At 35.1% G+C, this 19,503-nt stretch overlaps 1 protein-coding gene and 1 pseudogene across 2 annotated transcripts; both read left to right on the forward strand.

The window, feature by feature from the left end:
- Positions 1-3,487: 3,487 nt before the first annotated feature.
- Positions 3,488-6,319, forward strand: LOC114316217 (uncharacterized). The gene is made up of 3 exons (XM_028262884.2): positions 3,488-4,871; positions 5,901-5,979; positions 6,086-6,319. Exons 1-3 carry the CDS (start codon positions 3,968-3,970, stop codon positions 6,177-6,179), a joined length of 1,077 nt encoding a protein of 358 aa, XP_028118685.1. The 5' UTR covers positions 3,488-3,967; the 3' UTR covers positions 6,180-6,319.
- A 1,587-nt stretch (positions 6,320-7,906) lies between these two features.
- Positions 7,907-13,605, forward strand: LOC114316174 (amine oxidase [copper-containing] alpha 2, peroxisomal-like; annotated as a pseudogene). The gene is made up of 6 exons (XR_014333943.1): positions 7,907-7,975; positions 8,333-9,086; positions 9,826-10,200; positions 10,623-10,736; positions 11,308-11,846; positions 13,206-13,605. The product of XR_014333943.1 is annotated as an amine oxidase [copper-containing] alpha 2, peroxisomal-like (transcript).
- The last annotated feature ends 5,898 nt before the right edge of the window (positions 13,606-19,503 follow it).

Genomic DNA, 19,503 nt, shown 5'->3' on the forward strand with positions numbered 1-19,503 from the left:
AGCTCCTAGTCTCTATCACGAATAAAACTTGTAGTCGGATAAGCATCTCGCACTTCACAGCCATGGCATTCATAGACACTCTCAAAAGCCATAACGGAGGAAAATATATACCTCATAAGTGATCCCGATAAGGTCACATGAAACTCGTGCGATCAGATATCATAATTAACAGTCTTAGGGAATATAGCAAAAACAAAAACCACAACAACAACAGTCATAATCAAAGCCGATCACACCATGAGATCAAACACCACATCCTCCAGCCCCTTCCATAACTTATCGCAAAGCCTCAATCCTTATGGTAGTGTCTCATTCACTCCATGTCAGGAGTGGCTTAAAGATCAAAACTGGGTGAGTCACATGAAGACAAGAGTCGACCAGAATAAACCAGTAAACTTCCCATCTCCCAGTCTCTAACTCAGCTGGTCATAAAACCACGATTCCTCATAGCAATGACCTTAAAATTACTCTTGACTAGAGGTGAGCGTGGTCCGGATTAGTCCGGATTAGGGTAAAATTAGAACTAATCCGTTATCTACGGTTCTTGAAAAATTATAACCAATCCAATTCGTTTAAATCCTAGAACCAATCCGTTTAAACACGGATTGGATTTGTTTATGATCACAGATTCACATAATTAAATAAAAAAAAAATATACAACATTTTAATGTCATAAAAACAGAAACATAACATCAAACAAAAGCAATAAACAAAAGCAACAAACAAAAACAATAAAATTGGATACACATTATACAAAGTAGAGTTTTCCTCTGTATTAAAACTAAACATAGCATCAAATAAAAGCAATGAAAAAAAAAACTAGTTTTAGACAAATAAAAGTAACAAAACTCCATGAACAGAAGTAACAAACAAACAAAAGCATAGAAGCAGCAGCACAGCAGCAACAACAAACAAAAGCGCAGATTTTTAAATATAGACTATTTTTGTATACGGTTCAGATCGGTTTCAATCTGGAACCGTGAGATTTAATCCGGAACCAATCCGTAGCCTACGGATTTTTAAATTTCTAATTCGAAACCGAATCACGAATTTAAAAAATCAATCCAAACCTACTAAATTAAACTAGACTAGATCAGATTACAAATTATACGAATTTCTTACTCAATCCCACTCTTGGCGGAGATGGCTCAAACACAACCTGATATTGGCTACGGGTAATGATACATCCCACTAAAAGTGGTACTCTAAAGCACCACTAATGAGTTGGCAAATACTTTAAATAAAAAAAAAAAAAAACAAGACACAAGCAGTGGGCTCCATCTACTGCCACATCACTAGTGGTGCTTTTAAAACACCACTTTTAGTGATCTCAAGCATTATTGTATTGGCTAATGACTTTTGATTAGACAGCTCATATTGGTTAACTTTTCATATGATGTTTCATAAAATATAAATAAATAAATAAATAATTGACAAATATTAATAACAATGTTTTGCTCATTACCCCGACTTCCTCTCCTCCAATCTCATATATTTAAATGGAGCCCTACTCCTGCTTAAAATGGTCTCTTATCTCTTTCTTGTAATTATAAAAATAGTATAATATCTTTTGGGTAAGTTTGATAATTCAATTCCGTACTTTTTTCCTAAAACAATCGCAATCAAAAAGTAAAGATAAACAAACAAATAAAAAGAAGATTAATTACACTAATTAATTAATATTATTTTTTTCTTATCTTTAAATTATTATTTTTTTAAAAAAATTGGTCTAATATCTATTTCTAACTTTTAATAATGAGAAAAGTTCATAATAATTTTTGTTTATAGTCTAAGGTCTTCACCCACACCCATATATAGCACTCACTCTCTCATTCTCTCTCCTCTCTTTTCTCGCACTAAACAACCCCTTGGTTAAGCTATTCATGTTCTCCTCTAAAACAAATAAACCCTATTACCCTTGTTTTGTTGTTGTTGTTTAAGCAGTAAAGTAAAGTAGAGCGAAAAAGGATAGCAAGAAGATGAAACCACAACTCTCCCCAGCGAAGAAACTACGGCTCTTGTTCTTTCCTTCTTATCCACCATTGAAGACGTCGCCAAAACCAATGTCTTGTCCAAAAGATGGCAAAACCTTTGAACTACCATTCCATCACTCATTTTTCACTCTTGAATTTATCACATTTGTTTATAAAACCCTACTTCTCTGCAACTCTTCTAAACTTAAAAAATTCGAGCTTGATTTCAAATACGATTCGTGTTTTGCTTCTAATGTCAACTTGTGGATTTGCTTTGCAACAAGGAACGCCACTGAGGAGCTTCAACTCAAATTCGCCACTACAGAATGTGCAATCATTTCGTGTTGCCACAACTCTTGTTTATCAATTCATCCTTTATAGAAATTATATTTTTCTTTGTGCATTGTCCTGTCTAAACGAGTTGTTGACTGGAAATCACTAAAGAAATTGTCAATTGGATATGTTAGGTTAAGTGATGATGTAATTCAGAAGATATTAGCAGGCAGTCTTGTATTGGAGATTTTAGAATTGTATTGCTTTTATGGCATCACTCGTTTGTATGTTGCTAAATCAAGCCTAAAAAAATTGATCCTGCTAGAATTTTTCTGGAGAAAATTTCTCTTGAGGGACTTTAGATATTATGAAAATATTAGATATCCTTTATATTATACAATCTTAAGACTAGGGACCCCATTTTTTAGGGAGAATTTCAAGTCCGTCCATATTTGAAAAAATTATTGCAAATAAATGCTAAGCATTATAAATATTAATAATTATAATTATAATTTTTTTTTATGAATCTTTAATAAGTTTTAGATATCACCGTTGAATAGTAATTTTTATTTTATTTTTTATCCATTCAAATATAAATAAAGGTTAATATCTGTTTTTGAACGGAGAATTACTAGACAGTGGGACATAAAAAAAAATTACAACAATATTAGAGGTGCAAGTGATTGTGTGATGAGGTGCAAGTAAAAAATTATAAGGGTGTAAGTTTGAGTAATTTTTTATTTTTTGTCAATCTAATTGGTAAGTTATTCTTTTTTTTTTAAAGGATTAAAATGATATAATAAAATAAATCAAAAAAATACCAACGGACGTTGGTTGAGTGGGTAAGGATTGAAATCTTTGCCCTCAAGGTTTAGATTCGATTCGCGCGGTAAATAATTTTTTTTTGTGGACAATCTATAAAGTTAGACCTTGTTTGTCATAATTTAAAAAAATTAAAAAATTACTATTCTATTTAAGTCACATTATCTTATTTAAATTAAATCACTTTTTTATTACATCACTTCAAACTCAACTCATACACAATCCATATTTCATAAAAAAACCACATTTCTACTATATCACTTCAAACCCAACTCATATCCAATCTATATTTTATAAAAAGTCAAAAAATATACTTATTTATATCATCTCAAATCAATCATTAATATAAGACATTGCTAATGCCTGTGCCCCCAACAAAAAAAAAAAAGAATAAATAAAATATTAATAATTAATAACTGGGAATATTTTTTGTGATTAAAGAAAACAAAAGACGCCTGGAAAGGAATTGTAAGAGGTGTGAGTGTTACTCCGTTTGTGTGTCCTCTCTCCCTCTCTCTGTCTCTCTCTCGCTCTTCCGCAAAGGTGCCCCTAATTTTGCTGTGTCACTTGTCCTGTCCTTTTTTAAACAGTCCATTCCATTCCTCAGAGATTAAAACCATGGCCAAATCAACCAAAACCATCACACCCCATCACAATACCAGGCTTCCAGCAGCCCCAAGCAGATTTCAAACCAAGTTTTGTAAATGGGCTCTTGATTTCATCTCCAACTGATCCAATTCTGGTATGACGAACTTGTACTCTCTCTTTCCTTGCTCATTTCTTACCCATTGCATCAATCTTCACAAAAAGAGACCCAAAGCCCCAATTTTTGTCTAATAAGTAAGGAAAGATTGAGCAAATTTTGGGTTCACTTTTCCCCCCTCTTTTTCTCTTGCAAAATGAAGGACTTCCCTTCTTGTTTTGGTGAAAATGGGGTTCAAGTAGCCGATGTTTCGTGTTCTAGTGTGAACAAAGCTTCTCAAAATGTAGTTACATGCGTGTACAAGTGTAAATTGCTTGGCCAGTCTTGCTTGGTCACCATAATATGGAGCAAGAACTTGATGGGTCAATGTCTGAGTGTTGAAATTGATGATTTGTTGAACCAATGTCTCTGTAAAGTTGATGTAAAACCTTCTTTGTTCTCAAAGAGAAAAGGGTCTAAGTGTTTGGAAGTAAATTCTTGCAAAATTGACATGTATTGGGACCTTTCTTCTGCCCATTTCGGATCCGGGCCGGAGCCCTTGGAGGGGTATTACTTTGCTGTAGTTTGTAAGGGAGAGTTGGTTCTTCTAATTGGGGATCTGAGGAAAGAAGCATTCAAAAAGACTAATGCAAACCCTTCCCTCTCCAATGCAATGTTCATTTCAAAGAGGGAACACATTTTTGGTAAAAGGGTTTATGGCACTAAGGCTCAATTCTGTGATAATGGTCATGTTCATGGCCTCACAATTGAGTGTGATACTGTCGGTGTTAGTGATCCATGTCTTGTGATTCGAGTGGACAGTAAGATGGTGATGCAGGTGAAGCACCTCCGGTGGAAGTTTCGTGGAAATCAGACCATTTGGGTTGATGGTCTCCCGGTTGAACTGTTCTGGGATGTCCATGACTGGTTGTTTGGTACGGCTTTTGGGAATGCGGTTTTCATGTTCCAAACTTGTTTGTCTGCTGAGAAATTGTGGGCAAGCCAAGCATTTTCTGATCCCTGTATACCACCACCACCTTGGCCTTGCTCGCGGAGTCTTAGGGAGTCTAAATTATCAGGTCTTGGTTTCTCATTGATTTTGTATGCTTGGAAGAATGAATAGATGTGTATTCTTCCTCAAATGATTGCTGACAGACATTTCTAGTGCTATTATGATTTTACTGAGGACATGAATGAATTATGTCTAGTATGTTGCATAAATGTGTATTGCTGTTTTAACTCCTTTCCTTGATTGATTTACTAACAAAATGAATTGACAAGGAAGAAAATGTTTAATTTATTATTCTAATATGATTCAACTGGCATGTTTTTTTTGTTTTGTTTTGTTTTGTTTTTTTGGTTTTGTTTTTGCTGGTAAAACTGGAACGTGCGTTAATTGAAGATAAGAGTTTACAAGTCTCGGGTACTTACTTCCCATAGCATCATCAAGTAATTGAAAAGAAATACAAGCTGGAATAGAGGAAAACAATGTGAGGCCTTTGTTCTGCTCGAGGGCCACGTTGGTTCCCCAAATATAATGTCAATGATGATTTTGGCATCTGTTTAGAATTCTAGTTTGTCGATGTGCAGGTTTGAAGCTAGTGTAAGACTGTCTCTAGGCGCCCAAAAGTTCTGCCGCCAAGCTAGTGGCGGTTCCAATAGTGGTTGGACAATTAAGCAGGCCTCTACCTATTGACAAGTCATGTTATTGATACAGATAGCTGTAATGTCTTCCACGACTGTGGTATGCTATTGGTATTATTTAGCAGGAGTGGATTAGGAAATTCATACTTATTGTTGAATTATATAAAGGTTAATTATTATTGCATTTACTGAATACACAGACAGCGTAGTAGAAGCTTACTTTTGCTGCAGGAGAGGAGATGGACTTCAACATCGGACACTCCTGTTACAGTCCATTATTGTTGTGAGTTGTGGGAACGTACTTCCCAATTTATGTGTGCACCATATAATATCATCTATATCATTTCTTGCCTTAGCTTTTTGAGAGTATATGTTTATTGTATGCCTTGGAGAGACCTTTGAAACATTTAAAACCACATACAGCTTGATATGTGTAATTTCACTTTCCAGGTTTAATTTTTCTATCCTGTTTTTCTATACGATGAGCTCTATTTGACTTGATTCAGCTTTAACCCTCACAGTTGCAATTGGTAGTATTGTTTTCAACATCAATACATCTATTCTGCATTTGCCTATAGCTGAATGGTGTACATATTGATATCAATTGTGAATTTACAAGCATGGTGTACGTTTTGTAGTTCTATAAAAGCAAAACTTTGAATTCCTTTTAAATTTGATTTGAATTCTAATGCCTGACTACTGAAACCTCCACTGCGTTATCCTCATTTTCAGCATCTTCAGCATCCTCAGTTTTATCAGCTACCATAGACGAGCCACAATGTTGATATTTAATGGTATTTCAAAATAAAAAATTTGGTTTTATAACTTTTAGTGGACTGGAGTCACAAAATCTGTATTCAAAGAGCATGTTTTACACTATTTTATTATGCCATAGCATGTTTATATACGAGGCTGAGAGACAACCTTATCACCCCCGCTCAAAGCCCACTCAGAAGATGCTTGAGCAGCCCCTAGTTGGACAACTAGAAAGCTATGTTCGAAGCCTTCTTGAAAAGCGCGCTCAAGCAGGCCCTCTGACTGAAACCTGCTTGAGCGAGATCCTGGAATTATTCAGATTACTTCATTTCTGACTGTTTTTGTCTTTAGTGGTTATTGATTCCTAAGATTGTGAAGTACATGTTAGAAGGTTTTGAAGGATTGCTTTTGAACTTCCAACAGTTATATACTCTTAGTAGGCTTTGAATGAAAAGTAACGATTTGATTGAAATAAATATAATTATCAGTTTCTTTTTGGAAAAAGAGATAAGGCTCTCTCTCTCTCTCTATTTATTTTTTTATTATTTTTATTTTTTTTGTGGAGAAGTTAAAAAAGGGGGTTGCTTTTTTTGGAAATCAATTTCTATTGGTCTCGTATGTTGCTAACCTTCTGCTCTAGTCACGTACTTAGAGTGGCGCATTTTATTCTAAGGACAGTGAACACATTCCTTTCCTGGTTAGTGTTTCTTACTTATCTAGTTATTTTTTCTTGTTTTTTTAATACTCACAATGCTGCCAACTGTGCCCACAGCTATCACCAGCATTCAATCACTTCTATTTCCAGCATGCAGTTACCTTCCTTTTGCAACAGCAATTCAACCTATTCCCCCTTTAGTTTGTTTCAATTCCTTTGAATTTTGAGCACCCATTTTCTGAAAATTTTCTTCTTTAGTACAGGAAAGCCAGCACACATGTCCTAGAAAGAGACCTCTCACTCAAACCTCATCTATCAAACCACTTGAGCACAAGTTTGTTGGTGTTGCAACTTCAAAGTTTGAACAGCGCACTGTGGCTTCATGAATGCAAGTGAATATCTTGTGTCATTTTCAATAATATACATTGAAGAATCAGTTTTTTTATTTGCACCCATTTAAAAATATCATCTCTTAAACCTTTTATCACAAAGAACTTATTTGTTCATTGCTCGTATGGACATAACAGATTACTGCAGAAAATGAAATCTCTTTGAAGTGGTCACCACAATGCCCTAGAGTCTTGCAACAAAGATCTATTTAACATACATGTGATTTGATGCAAATTGAAGATGGAGACTAACAAGAGCAGGTACAAAGTGTTTGCTATTATGACTTGAATTGTTTTATGCATAATCAAATTTTCTCACACAAAGCTTGGTTTTAAAATTTCTGCATTACATACATCACATCTATCATTTGCCTTGAAAAGAGAGAATATGATGTGGATATAGATAATGTATTAAAAGGAGAAAAATGCCAAGAATATGATCAATCCATATGAAGCTCACAGATCTTTATCAATGATAACTCTTACATGCTGTTGGGTGCAGATACATTACAATATACATTAATGGAAACATGGAAGCAGTTGGGTGTCAGATTTTATTTGTCCATTTATGACCAAAACGTTCTGTGGTCAGAAAAAAAAAATTCAGAAACAATATATATTGCAGATTTAAACTTGAAGAATGAATCTGTTCCACATTTAAAAATTTTGGATATTTTTTCTGGGTATTTTTTTTCGTTATATAGCATTGTTAATGTACAAACTAGTTGTGTTGTATCTCACCCAATTAAAAATACTGTCGGATTTGGCACATCTCATTTATGTTTGTTAGAATAGGAAAGTAAATATTTGTTTCAAAGATTCACTAACATAATTTTTATACATAAAGCTCATTCTAAATGACATGGTAGTGATATTTTGTAACTATGAGCCATAATAGCGGGTGTTTTGGCTTGAACTGACAGGACCACAAAAATCACATTATTCTATGTAAGATTTTGTACAAATTTTTATTTCTATAGTATTACCCTTTCAAGATTCATCGTCTCATTGTCTATGCTTCCTATATAAACCCAAACAAGATCACTTGTAATGAGCTCCCATTCTATTTTTCTTCAAGGCAAATAGACATATGCTAGCTTCTTGTTTGCCACTCACACACAATGGCTTCAAGCTTTAGCATTCTCATTTTCCTCTTCCTTTTTTCCCACTCATTGTCTCTTACTCAACCCAACACTACCACCCACTAGATCCTCTCACTCCATCAGAACTCAACCAAGTCCGAACCATAGTAAAAGGTTCCAACGGCAACCCTGTCCACAACTTCACCTTCCACTACATAGGCCTAGAAGAACCAGACAAACCAACCATCCTACAATGGCTCTCTCACCATCCCACCAAAAACCCACCTCGCAAAGCCCTTGTCATCGCCCGAGTCGATAAAAAATTCATGAAATCATCGTGGACTTATTGACAGATTCAATTGTATCCGATCGAGTGTACCATGGACATGGTTACCCCATGCTCACATTTGAAGAACAGGAGGCTGCAAACAAGTTGCCACTAACATATGCACCATTTATAGCCTCCATTGACAAGAGGGGACTCAAGTTGGAAGAAGTGGTGTGTGGGAGTTTCACTGTAGGGTGGTTTGGAGAGGAGAGGACTAATAGGGTGGTTAGGGTTATGTGTTATTACTTAGGTGGGACTGTTAATTTGTACATGAGGCCCATAGAGGGAATGACAGTGACTGTTGATCTTGAGATGATGAAGATCAAGGGTTACTATGACAGGTTGATGGTACCTGTGCCAAAAGGGGAGGGGACTGACTACAGAGGATCAAAGCAGAAGCCACCATTTGGTCCAAGTGTGGAGAGGATAGCAGTCTTGCAATCAGATGGACCAAGTTTCACCATTGATGGACATACAGTTAGGTAAGGTAGTTTCGTTATCTCCTGTGATCAGATCATGTCATGCCTTAAAAGTTAATACAAATAAATAAATAAGTTGTGTGCTGAAGAATGTAATGTCCTCTGGGGGGCCACTGTTCCTGGTTTTTTGCCTGCCTGATCATGCTTATTTTGATAGTCTATTTCTTAAAAGTGAGTTGTTTTTTAATTTTTTTTTTCCAGAAACAGTTTGCTAAATAAGTTTTCTGTAGTTTCTAAAAAATAAAAACACTACCAAACATTCTGTTTATTAAGGGTAAGATTTGAAACTTGTTGATTCCATGCTCACTTGTCCTTTTATTCGTCCATTATACAGATGGATCAGGTTTAGTGGATTGGATGCAGTCCAGCCTGTCGGCCCATCCCAAATCCACTCCGTTGATTTGAGCCGATATTTTGTAAGTCCCTTAATGTAGATTATTTATGAAAAAATCAAATAGATTTGATAGTTGTAATTACTGGATCTATTATTTATTAGAAACCTAATCTGCATGGTTGACCCCATTGGCTAACATGCACGATCCAATTCATGAAGGTGGATTGGAGATAATCCTGATCCTACAGAGTTAACCCATTGAAAATCATGCTAATTGATTTCCTGTTATGACCTAATATTAGTTCAAAGGGTGAAATGCCTTCTGATTCATATATTGATTCATGTGATTAATGTGTCACAATTTCTTCTCTTTTGTTTTTTCTTTTTTGATTGATCTCAAAAAATCAGGTGGGCTAAGTGGGAGTTTCATCTAGGTTTCGACATGAGAGCAGGGCCGATAATATCCTTAGCATCAATCTATGATCTTGACAAGGATGAATATCGCAGGGTGTTGTACAGAGCCTTTGTGTCCGAGCTCTTCGTGCCATACATGGATCTAACTGAAGAATGGTACTACCGTACCTTCTTGGAATACGGGTTCGGCCTAAGTGCAGTGCCACTCGAGCCCTTCAAGGACTGCCCAGAAATGCGGTGTTCATGGATGGTTACCTCACAGGCCAAGATGGGACTCCTGGAAATATATCAAATGTTTTCTGCATATTTGAGCGCTATACTGGAGATGTCATGTGGTGCCACACTGAAAATTCAATCCCTGGGGCAGTGGTAAGTGGATTTTAAACCAACAAGTTTACAGACACTACATAAATTACTGACTCTTTAACGAGAGAGGTGGGATCGCACACACATCACATGCAAGAGGGTAATTTATGCTGTGATTTATAAATTATAATGCTTCTATAGCAGGGGTAATATTAGTTCTTTTTATTTTTATAGTTTATTATGTAACTAAATAATTTTAAAGTTTAAAATAATATTTTATAAATGGGTGCGCGTGCAGGGCCGGTTAGAATTCCTCATCCCCAACCTAGCCTGAAAAAATGAACAGATACAAAATCTTATCCCAAACCCTAACAATATCAGGCTCGGCAGACCACCAAGCCCAGCATTGTTGATTTTGAATTGGTTTTTGTTGTTTTGGTATAAATTTTAGTGAACTCTTGAAGGGATGTTGGAATGTTTTGCAGGTAACAGAGGTTAGACCAGAAGTGACTCTGGCGGTGAGGATGGTATCAACTCTTGCTAACTATGACTACATAGTTGATTGGGAATTCAAGCAAAGTGGCTCCATCAAAGCCGTGGTATACATGTAATTGAAAAAGGATTAAGTGCAGTTGAGTTGGAGTTCCTGCTACCTTATGTTGGTGACTGCATATTAAGTGGTCACGTGTTAAAATACTATTCAAAATCATTTTGATACAATTTTAGTATAAAAAAAATACAAATTTCTTAAAAGAATTAACATGACTTTTTTGGTGAACTAACGGTTACATGGGACAACAGAAAGTTTGAGAAATATCAGTTGTCTGTCCAAAATTAAAATGCTTAGATCGTGTCAATTTCAAAAACTATCCATCCACTATATATAGGTATTCACTCTCTCCCTTTCTTTTTTATTCAGGTCTTCTATGCTTTGACAGATTGAGACTTCTCTAACTTCACTGCTGAAGTTGAAATTACACATTTCAGCAAATCTGAATTCGTGCATAAAAGTCTTGTTCCTTATTATTTTATTTTATTTTTGCCAACTAGTTCTTAGTACTAATCTGTGTTTTATAGTATAGCCAATGATGCTTTTGCCCAATGTCAATTGACAAAATGTTGGAAATGCCCATATATCCTATGCTTACAAGCCCAATTTCCACATCACAGGTTGGGCTATCTGGGATGCTAGAAGTGAGGGGATTAAATGGCACCCACACAGACCAGATCCAAGAGGAAGTCTATGGTACACTGTTAGCAGAGAACACATTGGGTGCATACCATGATCACTTCCTCATCTACCACCTTGATCTTGACGTGGATGGTGAAGCTAACTCCTTTGTCAACTCCACCTTGCAAACCACAAGGGTGAGGGACAATGGATCACCGAGGAAGAGCTATTGGACGGTTGCGAGTAAGACAGCTAAGACGGAGTCTGATTCAAGGATTCAGCTTGGTTTGAAGCCAAGTGAGTTGTTAGTGGTGAATCCCAATAAGAAGACCAAAGTGGGGAGCCCCGTTGGCTACCATCTGATCCCAGGGTTGGTGGTGGGCTCCAGTTTATCAGACGATGATTATGCACAATTTCGAGGAGCTTTCACTAAGTACAATGTATGGGTCACACCATATAACAAGTCTGAAAAATGGGCTGGAGGATTGTATGTTGATCAAAGCTGAGGAGGTGACAACCTAGCAGTTTGGAACCTCAGGTAACCATCTCATTAACATAAAAGATGGAATTTAACCTCATTAATAATGTTAATAACATTATTATTATTAAAAAAGTGATTTTAATTATTGAGCGATCGTGTAGGGTGCAAGTCAGACGGGTTGTGATGAATTGTGAATTGTCTCTATTCCAGCCCAAATTGAAATGAATTTGGGTTGAAATATATTTTTTTTTTTCGAAGCCCGAGTTTGAAAAATGTCCAGGCTTTAAAAGTTCTTGGGTTGTGGTCGATTTGTTTGGATTCAACCCACCCAAGTTTTACTTGCTTCTAAAACAACTTGAATTGTGCACTTGAAATTGATTATTATTTATTATTATTTCTTTAAGATAAGAGTTTAGTTGATCTCCCTTCCGAGTTTGAGCTAGACCACGCAGAGGTCAGCATTTTGTTCCAAGCAAAAGCTGACACTTACCACCTGGCATGTGACTGTATCTAGTTCAAACCCGAACCTGAGACAACTCATTCTATTTTTATAATAACAACCCAAAAATTAAAAAAATCAAATCAAATCAAATGGATTTGAAGTGTTGAGGTTGTGTTTGTGCCACATTTTATTTTATTTTTTTTGTCAATTGTGACCTATTAATTATAGCTAAGTTTAATTATGGTTTGTCGATTGAAATCATAAACTATTTTCAAAGAATAATTTTGACCACATTTGTTTTTATTATTATTTCTGTCAATAGGTATGTTAATATGGCATGCCAGATGTGTTAAGGACGTGGCACGGTGACATGTTAAATAGAGGGTCAGAAAGTTAGTAATTGCAGCAATTTGAAAGTTAGTTGTTGAGATCAAGGAACCAAGATTAAATCAAGCACCAACTCTGTAAAATGCTTCCTATCAAATATGGAATATGGATGATGTTAAGAAAATCATGAGCTTGTTAAGGAAATCGTGGGCATAGGTTATCTTTTTCTCTCATGTGGCTGAGCTTATAAATAGGTCAAGAGATATATAAAAATGGATCAATCATCTCAACAACCACCAATCACACTCGTAAAGAGTTATCTAGGAGTAGTTCTAAATTAACCATTTTAGGAGTAAATTAAATTAGTAGTTTTTTTTCCAATCCTCACTTTTTTTTTGCTTGTCGATTGCTGTTTTTTTTCATTTCTGTGTTCTTATTTGAGTTCTTGTAATTAATAACAAATGACAATTTAATTGAATAAATACATATTCTTTTCTGTTCGAATCATTCTTTACTTTAATACCTCCAGAGAAGTCTTTAATAGAATTTAATCACAGAATCTGATTTAATCACTGTTGATTGGGCCTAAATTGAATTTTTGCTAACAGGTTGGTAATAATGTTGATATGGATTGATTGCAAATGCAGGAATAGAGAAATAGAGAACAAGGGTTACAAAGACATAGTGCTATGGTACATCTTGGGCTTTCACCATGTTCCTGTCCAAGAAGATTTTCCCCAACAGTCACCGGTGGGTTTGAGCTTCGGCCGACCAATTTTTTTGGGCGCAATCCAGTCCTCCAAATTAAACCTCTTCAAGATGTCAAGAGCCTTACTGCTCCTCATCAATGATGGCTTGATTCAGTGATATTGTTATTTTGTTCCTTCCGGGATGAGGCTTATTTTAATCTGACCATTTCTAAATCACAATGGTTTAATCTTTTTCTTTTTAAATTATCCTCTTCAATTATTATAATATTGTCATTTTATTATCAATCTGAACAATTACATGTTTATACTATTTATATTAGTTCATTTTTATCTAAAATTATAACTCGTTTTTTTTTTTATTTTTTTTATTTTAATGGAATATCATACATGGTGGCACACGATTGATTGAGGGTGTTGATTCACTTTACTCATGAAGAAACAAATATCCAAATACTATTCAACAAACACAGCCTTTAAAATAACCCAGGGAATAAGGGGGGGACATAAAAAGTCAGATCAACCAATAGGAATACAAATACAAATATAAGGAAATTAGAATCCTCAATGATTCCGTGGTTAATTGCCGCCTGAAAGATTCCATATTTTTGCCTTAATTTTGATTATTTTATTACATCAAAATACATCAATCTATCAATTCAAGATTTTAATAATGCCTTAAAAAGAATCTTGAAGTAGCCGCCCAATAACAATGCATTCTCTAAAAGCCCAAGGTATCTGACCATAGAGCACAAGGTTAAAAAGAAGTGACATAGTTTTAGCTACTTCAATTTTGTTTAAATTAATTCAATTAATAGGAATGTTTGATAATATAATTTAGTACTTAAAATTAAATGTATTAAATAATTATTAATTAAATTTATTTGATAATTATAATTGATATCATTTAAAAATTTAAGTGCCTCTTAAAATGTAAGTTAAAATTTATAAAAATTGTAAGTTATATGAAATTTACTTAATTATGACTGAATTTATAAATACTAAGGGGTTGTTTGGGGTGTCCTAAATAAGTGCATTAAAAAGTTGGGTTAACTTTTTATTTTTTTACGAAAAAATATATAATAAAAAATTGTATAAATAAATGAATAGAAGAAGTAAGGGTAATCGGACACCTTTTTCTGGACAAAATGTAAAAGATAAGGAAATGATTGCCTCCTTTACGGGTAACCATTTAAACTGTGCTGTTTAGCTCGTGGGGCCCACCACGAGTCCCATTTTGATAATCTGAACCGTTCAATATGTAGAACTCGTCGAGTACTATATGTTTGTAAAAAATCACATTGATTGGATATCGAAATCACATTGATTGAATTAGTTTTTGTTCACTAGTTAACTATAACACCATCATTTTTTTATACAAAACTGATTTGATCATATAGTTAGCGATATCCGATCAACGTGATTTTTTACAAGCATATAGTACTCAACGAGTTCTACATATTGAACGGTTCAAATTATCAAAATGTGACCTATGATAGCCCTCACGAGCCGAACAACATTGTCTAAATGGTTGTCCATGAAGGAGGCAATCATTTCTAAACCAGTACAGCAGACCAATCACGCGAACAACCCATCACTTCAACAAAAAGTTGAGTTATATTTTTTTATGTGTAAATTTTTTTTTTTTTTTTGTATTTTTTTTTTGTGAATAGTGATAACTTTTAAATTTTTTAAGTAACTTTTTGATTTTTTGTCTTTTTCAAGACATGCCAAACCAGACCTAAATATAATCATCGATATACACTATTATAAATTCGGCCACCACTATCACTACGACCATCACAATCATTACCATCACGACCACCACCATGCCACCGCCACCACTCCCACCACCACTGCTACTACCACTTTCATCACTAATGTTATTATTGTCATAAATACCACCATCGTTTTACTATCACAACCATCACTACTACTATCGCTACCACCATTGTACCACGCCTACTATCAACGATACCACTACCGCCACCACATTACAATATAAAAATTGAAATATATAATTTAAAAATAATAAATTTTAAATTTAATCTTATACATATGAAACAAATTATTTTTAGTTCAGCACTTAAATTTGTATCAAACAACTTTTTAACTTAAAAATTTAGTATTCAATTTTTAATACTTAATTTTCAGTTTTTAATTTTATCAAATACCACCTAAACAATTGTTAAGTTAAGGATGAAATTTATATTGAGAGAGAGATGGGTGGTGATGTGGGAAAAATGAATGGAAGAAAGTTGTTTTTAATTTTATTTATTTTGTTAACAACTCCGCCGAGGTTGTTAACAATTTCGCCGATCCCAAGCCTGGGTTAAGAAGGAGGGTTGTGTGTTAGGTACTCGACAGCCAACACGTAAAAAAACCGCTCGGATCCTTTATGACAATGAATCATATTTTGAATCGTTTAAATGTTAGGTCGTTCCCCTCAAGTGACGTGTTACGCCTGCCTCCGGGTGTTTCAAAAAGTGAGCAAGGGACGCTGTATCGACGCCTGGGTGCGGTGAAAAATGAGCAAAGGTTCCTGTGTTTTTCTGGACGAGCGCAGGTAAAGAAGCTAGTCCAAGACTATAGGTTTAGGGCAACCACTTGGAATATAGGAACCTTAATTGGTAAGACGATAAAGTTGGTAGATGTTATGATGAGGATGAGAGTTAGGGCTAGTTTGGCATGTACTAAATAAGTCAAAAAGTCAAAAAGTCACTATCTTATTTAAGTCACATCATCTTATTTAAATCACATCACCTCTCTAACACATCACATCAAATTCAACCCAAACCCAACCCAAACCCACCAATAAGTCAAAAAGTGCACTTTTTTAGGACATCCCAAACTAGCCCTTAGTATAGCTTGCGTATAAGAAACTAAGTGGACGGGTGAGAAAGTTAAGAAAATTGAGGATACCGATTTTAAACTGTATTATGGTGGTAAGGATAGACGCAAGAATAAGGTAAGAATTTTAATTGCCAATGGTCTTGTGGAGAATGTAGTGGCAGCCATTAGGAAAGGAGATAGGATTATGTTAGTTAAACTAGTTATTGAAGGGAATATAGTGAACGCTATTAGTGCATACACCCCTCAAGTAGGATTAGATGATTAGACTAAGAGGGGTTTTGGGGAGTAAATGGATGAGATCTTACAGGAGATACCCGTAGGAGAGAACTTAGTTATAGGTGGAGATTTTAATAGCCATGTAGGTATAAATAAATTAGGTTATGAAAGGTGCATGGTGGATACGATTTTGGTGACAGAAATGAGAGTGGAGAGAGTGTCTTAGATTTTGCGTTGGCTTCTAACTTGGTGGTGGCCAATACTATGTATAAGAAGAGGGAGGAGCATTTGATAACCTTTAAGAGTGGATCAGTTAAGAGCCAAATAGATTACTTCTTAGTGAGAAAAGTGAACTGCCTAAAATACAATGATTGTAAGGTGATTTATGGAGAGAACCTGACCTCTTAACATAGGATTTTGGTACTAGATTTATGTTTTAAAGGGCAATACCAAGCTAGGAAGGATAGTGGGCATCGTAGGACGAGATAGTGGGACTTAAAAGGAGATAAATAAGAAATATTTAAGAATAGAATAGATAAGGAAGATACTTGGGACTTGGAAGATGATGCTAACACTATGTGGAACTCGATGGCCAATTGTATGAGGAGAATCTCAAGGGAAGTACTTGGAGAGTTGAAAGGAATGGCACCCAGCTCTAGGGAAACTTAGTGGTGGAGGGAAGAGGTTAAATCGGTAGTTAAGACAAAAAAAGAGTGTTTTAAAAAGTGACAAAATGATAGAACTATAGAAAACCTTAAGAGCTATAGATTGCCTAATAAATAAGTCAAGAAAGTAGTGAGAAAGGCTAGGTTGAAAGCTTATGATGATCTATACACTAGACTAGATAGTAAAGAAGGAGATAATAAGGTATACAAACTTGCTAAGATACAAGAGAGGAAAATAAGAGATTTTAATTAAGTTAAGTGCATCAAGAGTGAGGATTCCAAGGTATTGGTGAGGATGAAGAGATTAAGGAAAGATAGAAGAACTATATTGAGAAACTATTAAATGAGGAACATGAAGGTATGGTAATAGGGAAAAAAATAACCAGTAATACGATAAACCAATACTACAGGTTCTATCGCAGGATTAGGAACTTTAAAGTGAAGATTGCACTTAAGAAGATGAAATCAAATAAGGCATTAGGACTAGATGATATCCCTATTGAAGCTTGGAAGTGTTTAGGTAAAAAGAAGGTTGCTTGGTTGACTAGGTTGTCTAGCAAAATTTTATTGACTAGGAATATGCTAGATGAGTGGAGGAAGAGTATTTTAGTGCCAATTTATAAGAATAAAGGCAATGTCTAGAATTGCAATAACTATAGAGGAATCAAGCTAATGTGTCATATAATGAAAGTGTGGGAAAGAGTGATAAAACGCCGATTGCGAGATATAACAGAGGTATTAGAGAATCAATTTGGGTTTATGCCTAGCAGGTCAACAACGGAAGTGATTTATTTTTTAGGAGAAAAACAGAAAAGTATAGAGAAAAGAATAGAGACATTCATATGGTATTTATCGACCTTGAGAAAGCATACGATAGAGTGTCCTGAGATATAATATGGTGGGTGTTAGAGAAGAAATGGGTAACAAAAAGTTATATTGATGTGATTAGGGACATGTATGAAGGGGGTGGTGACCATTATTAGATCGCTTGCTGCAGAGACAAATGAATTTTCTATCACTGTAGGGTTACATCAAGGATCTACCTTAAGTCCTTATCTTTTTGCTTTAGTTATGGATAAGTTGACGAGAAATATCCAGGATGACGTGCCATGGTGTATGCTTTTTGCAGACGATATAGTGCTTGTGGATGAGACTAGAGAATGAGTTAATACAAAGTTGGAGATTTGGAGAAAAGTTCTTGAATCTAAAGGATTCCGGATAAGTAGAACTAAGATAGAATATATGGAGTATAAATTTAACAACAATAATAATGAAAGCAGATGAGAAGTAAAGATTGAGAACGAAGAACTGCCTAAGAGTGAACATTTTCGTTATTTAGGGTCAATTATCACAACAACGGGAGAGATTGATGCGGATGTGGCCCATAGAATTAAGGTGAGATGGTGTAAGTGGAGAAATGCGTCTGAGATACTGCGCGATAAACGAATACCCACTAGACTTAAAGGTAAGTTCTATAGAACGGCTATTAGGCCAGCGATATTGTATGGGACGGAGTGTTGGGCAACCAAGAAACAACATGTAGATAAGATGCGATGTTGTATGGGACAGAGTGTTGGGCAACCAAGAAACAACATGTAGATAAGATGCGATGTTGTATGAGACAGAGTGTTGGGCAACCAAGAAATAACATGTAGATAAGATGAGTGTGGCTAAGATGAGAATGCTAAGGTGGATGTGTGGCAAGACTAAACGAGACATAATTAAGAATGAGTGTATTTGGGAATGGGTAGGAGTAGCACCGATAGAAGATAAGTTGAGAGAGAATCGTTTGAGATAGTTTGGTCATATTCAATAGAGACCAACAGAAGTAGTAGTAAAGTGATGCGATGCTGTAATGGTAAATGGAAATGTTAGGAGACGGGGTAGGCCTAGATTAATGTTGGTTAATGTTGTAAATAGAAATATGGATCTACTTAATTTGACTAACAAAACGGCCTTTGATAGGGCCGCGTAGAGAAGAATGATTCATGTAGCTGACCCCATTTGATGGGATTTAAGACTTGATTTGGTTTGGTTTGTATATTATCAATTTGATCAAAATGACAAAATGTGAAAAATGAAGGAGAAATTGATGCAATTAAAATTATAAAAACCAAATTAACCCAAGAAACAAACAAAATGGACTATTAGGTGTAACTTTTCTATTATTTTGAGGAACAAGAAGCCCTTAGGAAGGGCTTTTTAGTATTATCTTACAAAATAAATCTCAAATATTTATTACCACTCACAAATTTCATATATCGGTCAAACCAAGACACCATCAAGAATTAAACCCATAACATCCGAACTTACGACTTAATCCCCAAAATTCGACTGTTTACCGTTGAGTTACTAGTGCAAATTACTTGCGAAATGAAACTTTTTGTGTCTGATAGACAAACTTATATCAATGATTTTGTTTATTTTTTATAATGAAATATATATTTTTTTATAATATTGCATATGCCGAAAGAATCAATAGTTGTTCTCCCCAAACACGTCTT

Source organism: Camellia sinensis, chromosome 6 (assembly GCF_055761805.1).
Source record: "Camellia sinensis isolate YWXY chromosome 6, ASM5576180v1, whole genome shotgun sequence".
Classification (NCBI taxonomy): domain Eukaryota; kingdom Viridiplantae; phylum Streptophyta; class Magnoliopsida; order Ericales; family Theaceae; genus Camellia; species Camellia sinensis.

Excerpts from the sequence above, each read along its gene's own strand:
- LOC114316217 (XM_028262884.2), top strand. The coding sequence starts at position 3,968 with ATGAAGGACTTCCCTTCTTGTTTTGGTGAAAATGGGGTTCAAGTAGCC. Across the intron at positions 4,872-5,900 it reads GTATGCTTGGAAGAATGAAT|CTTTAACCCTCACAGTTGCA; the intron begins AGATGTGTATTC and ends GACTTGATTCAG. Across the intron at positions 5,980-6,085 it reads CATTTGCCTATAGCTGAATG|CCTGACTACTGAAACCTCCA; the intron begins GTGTACATATTG and ends TGAATTCTAATG.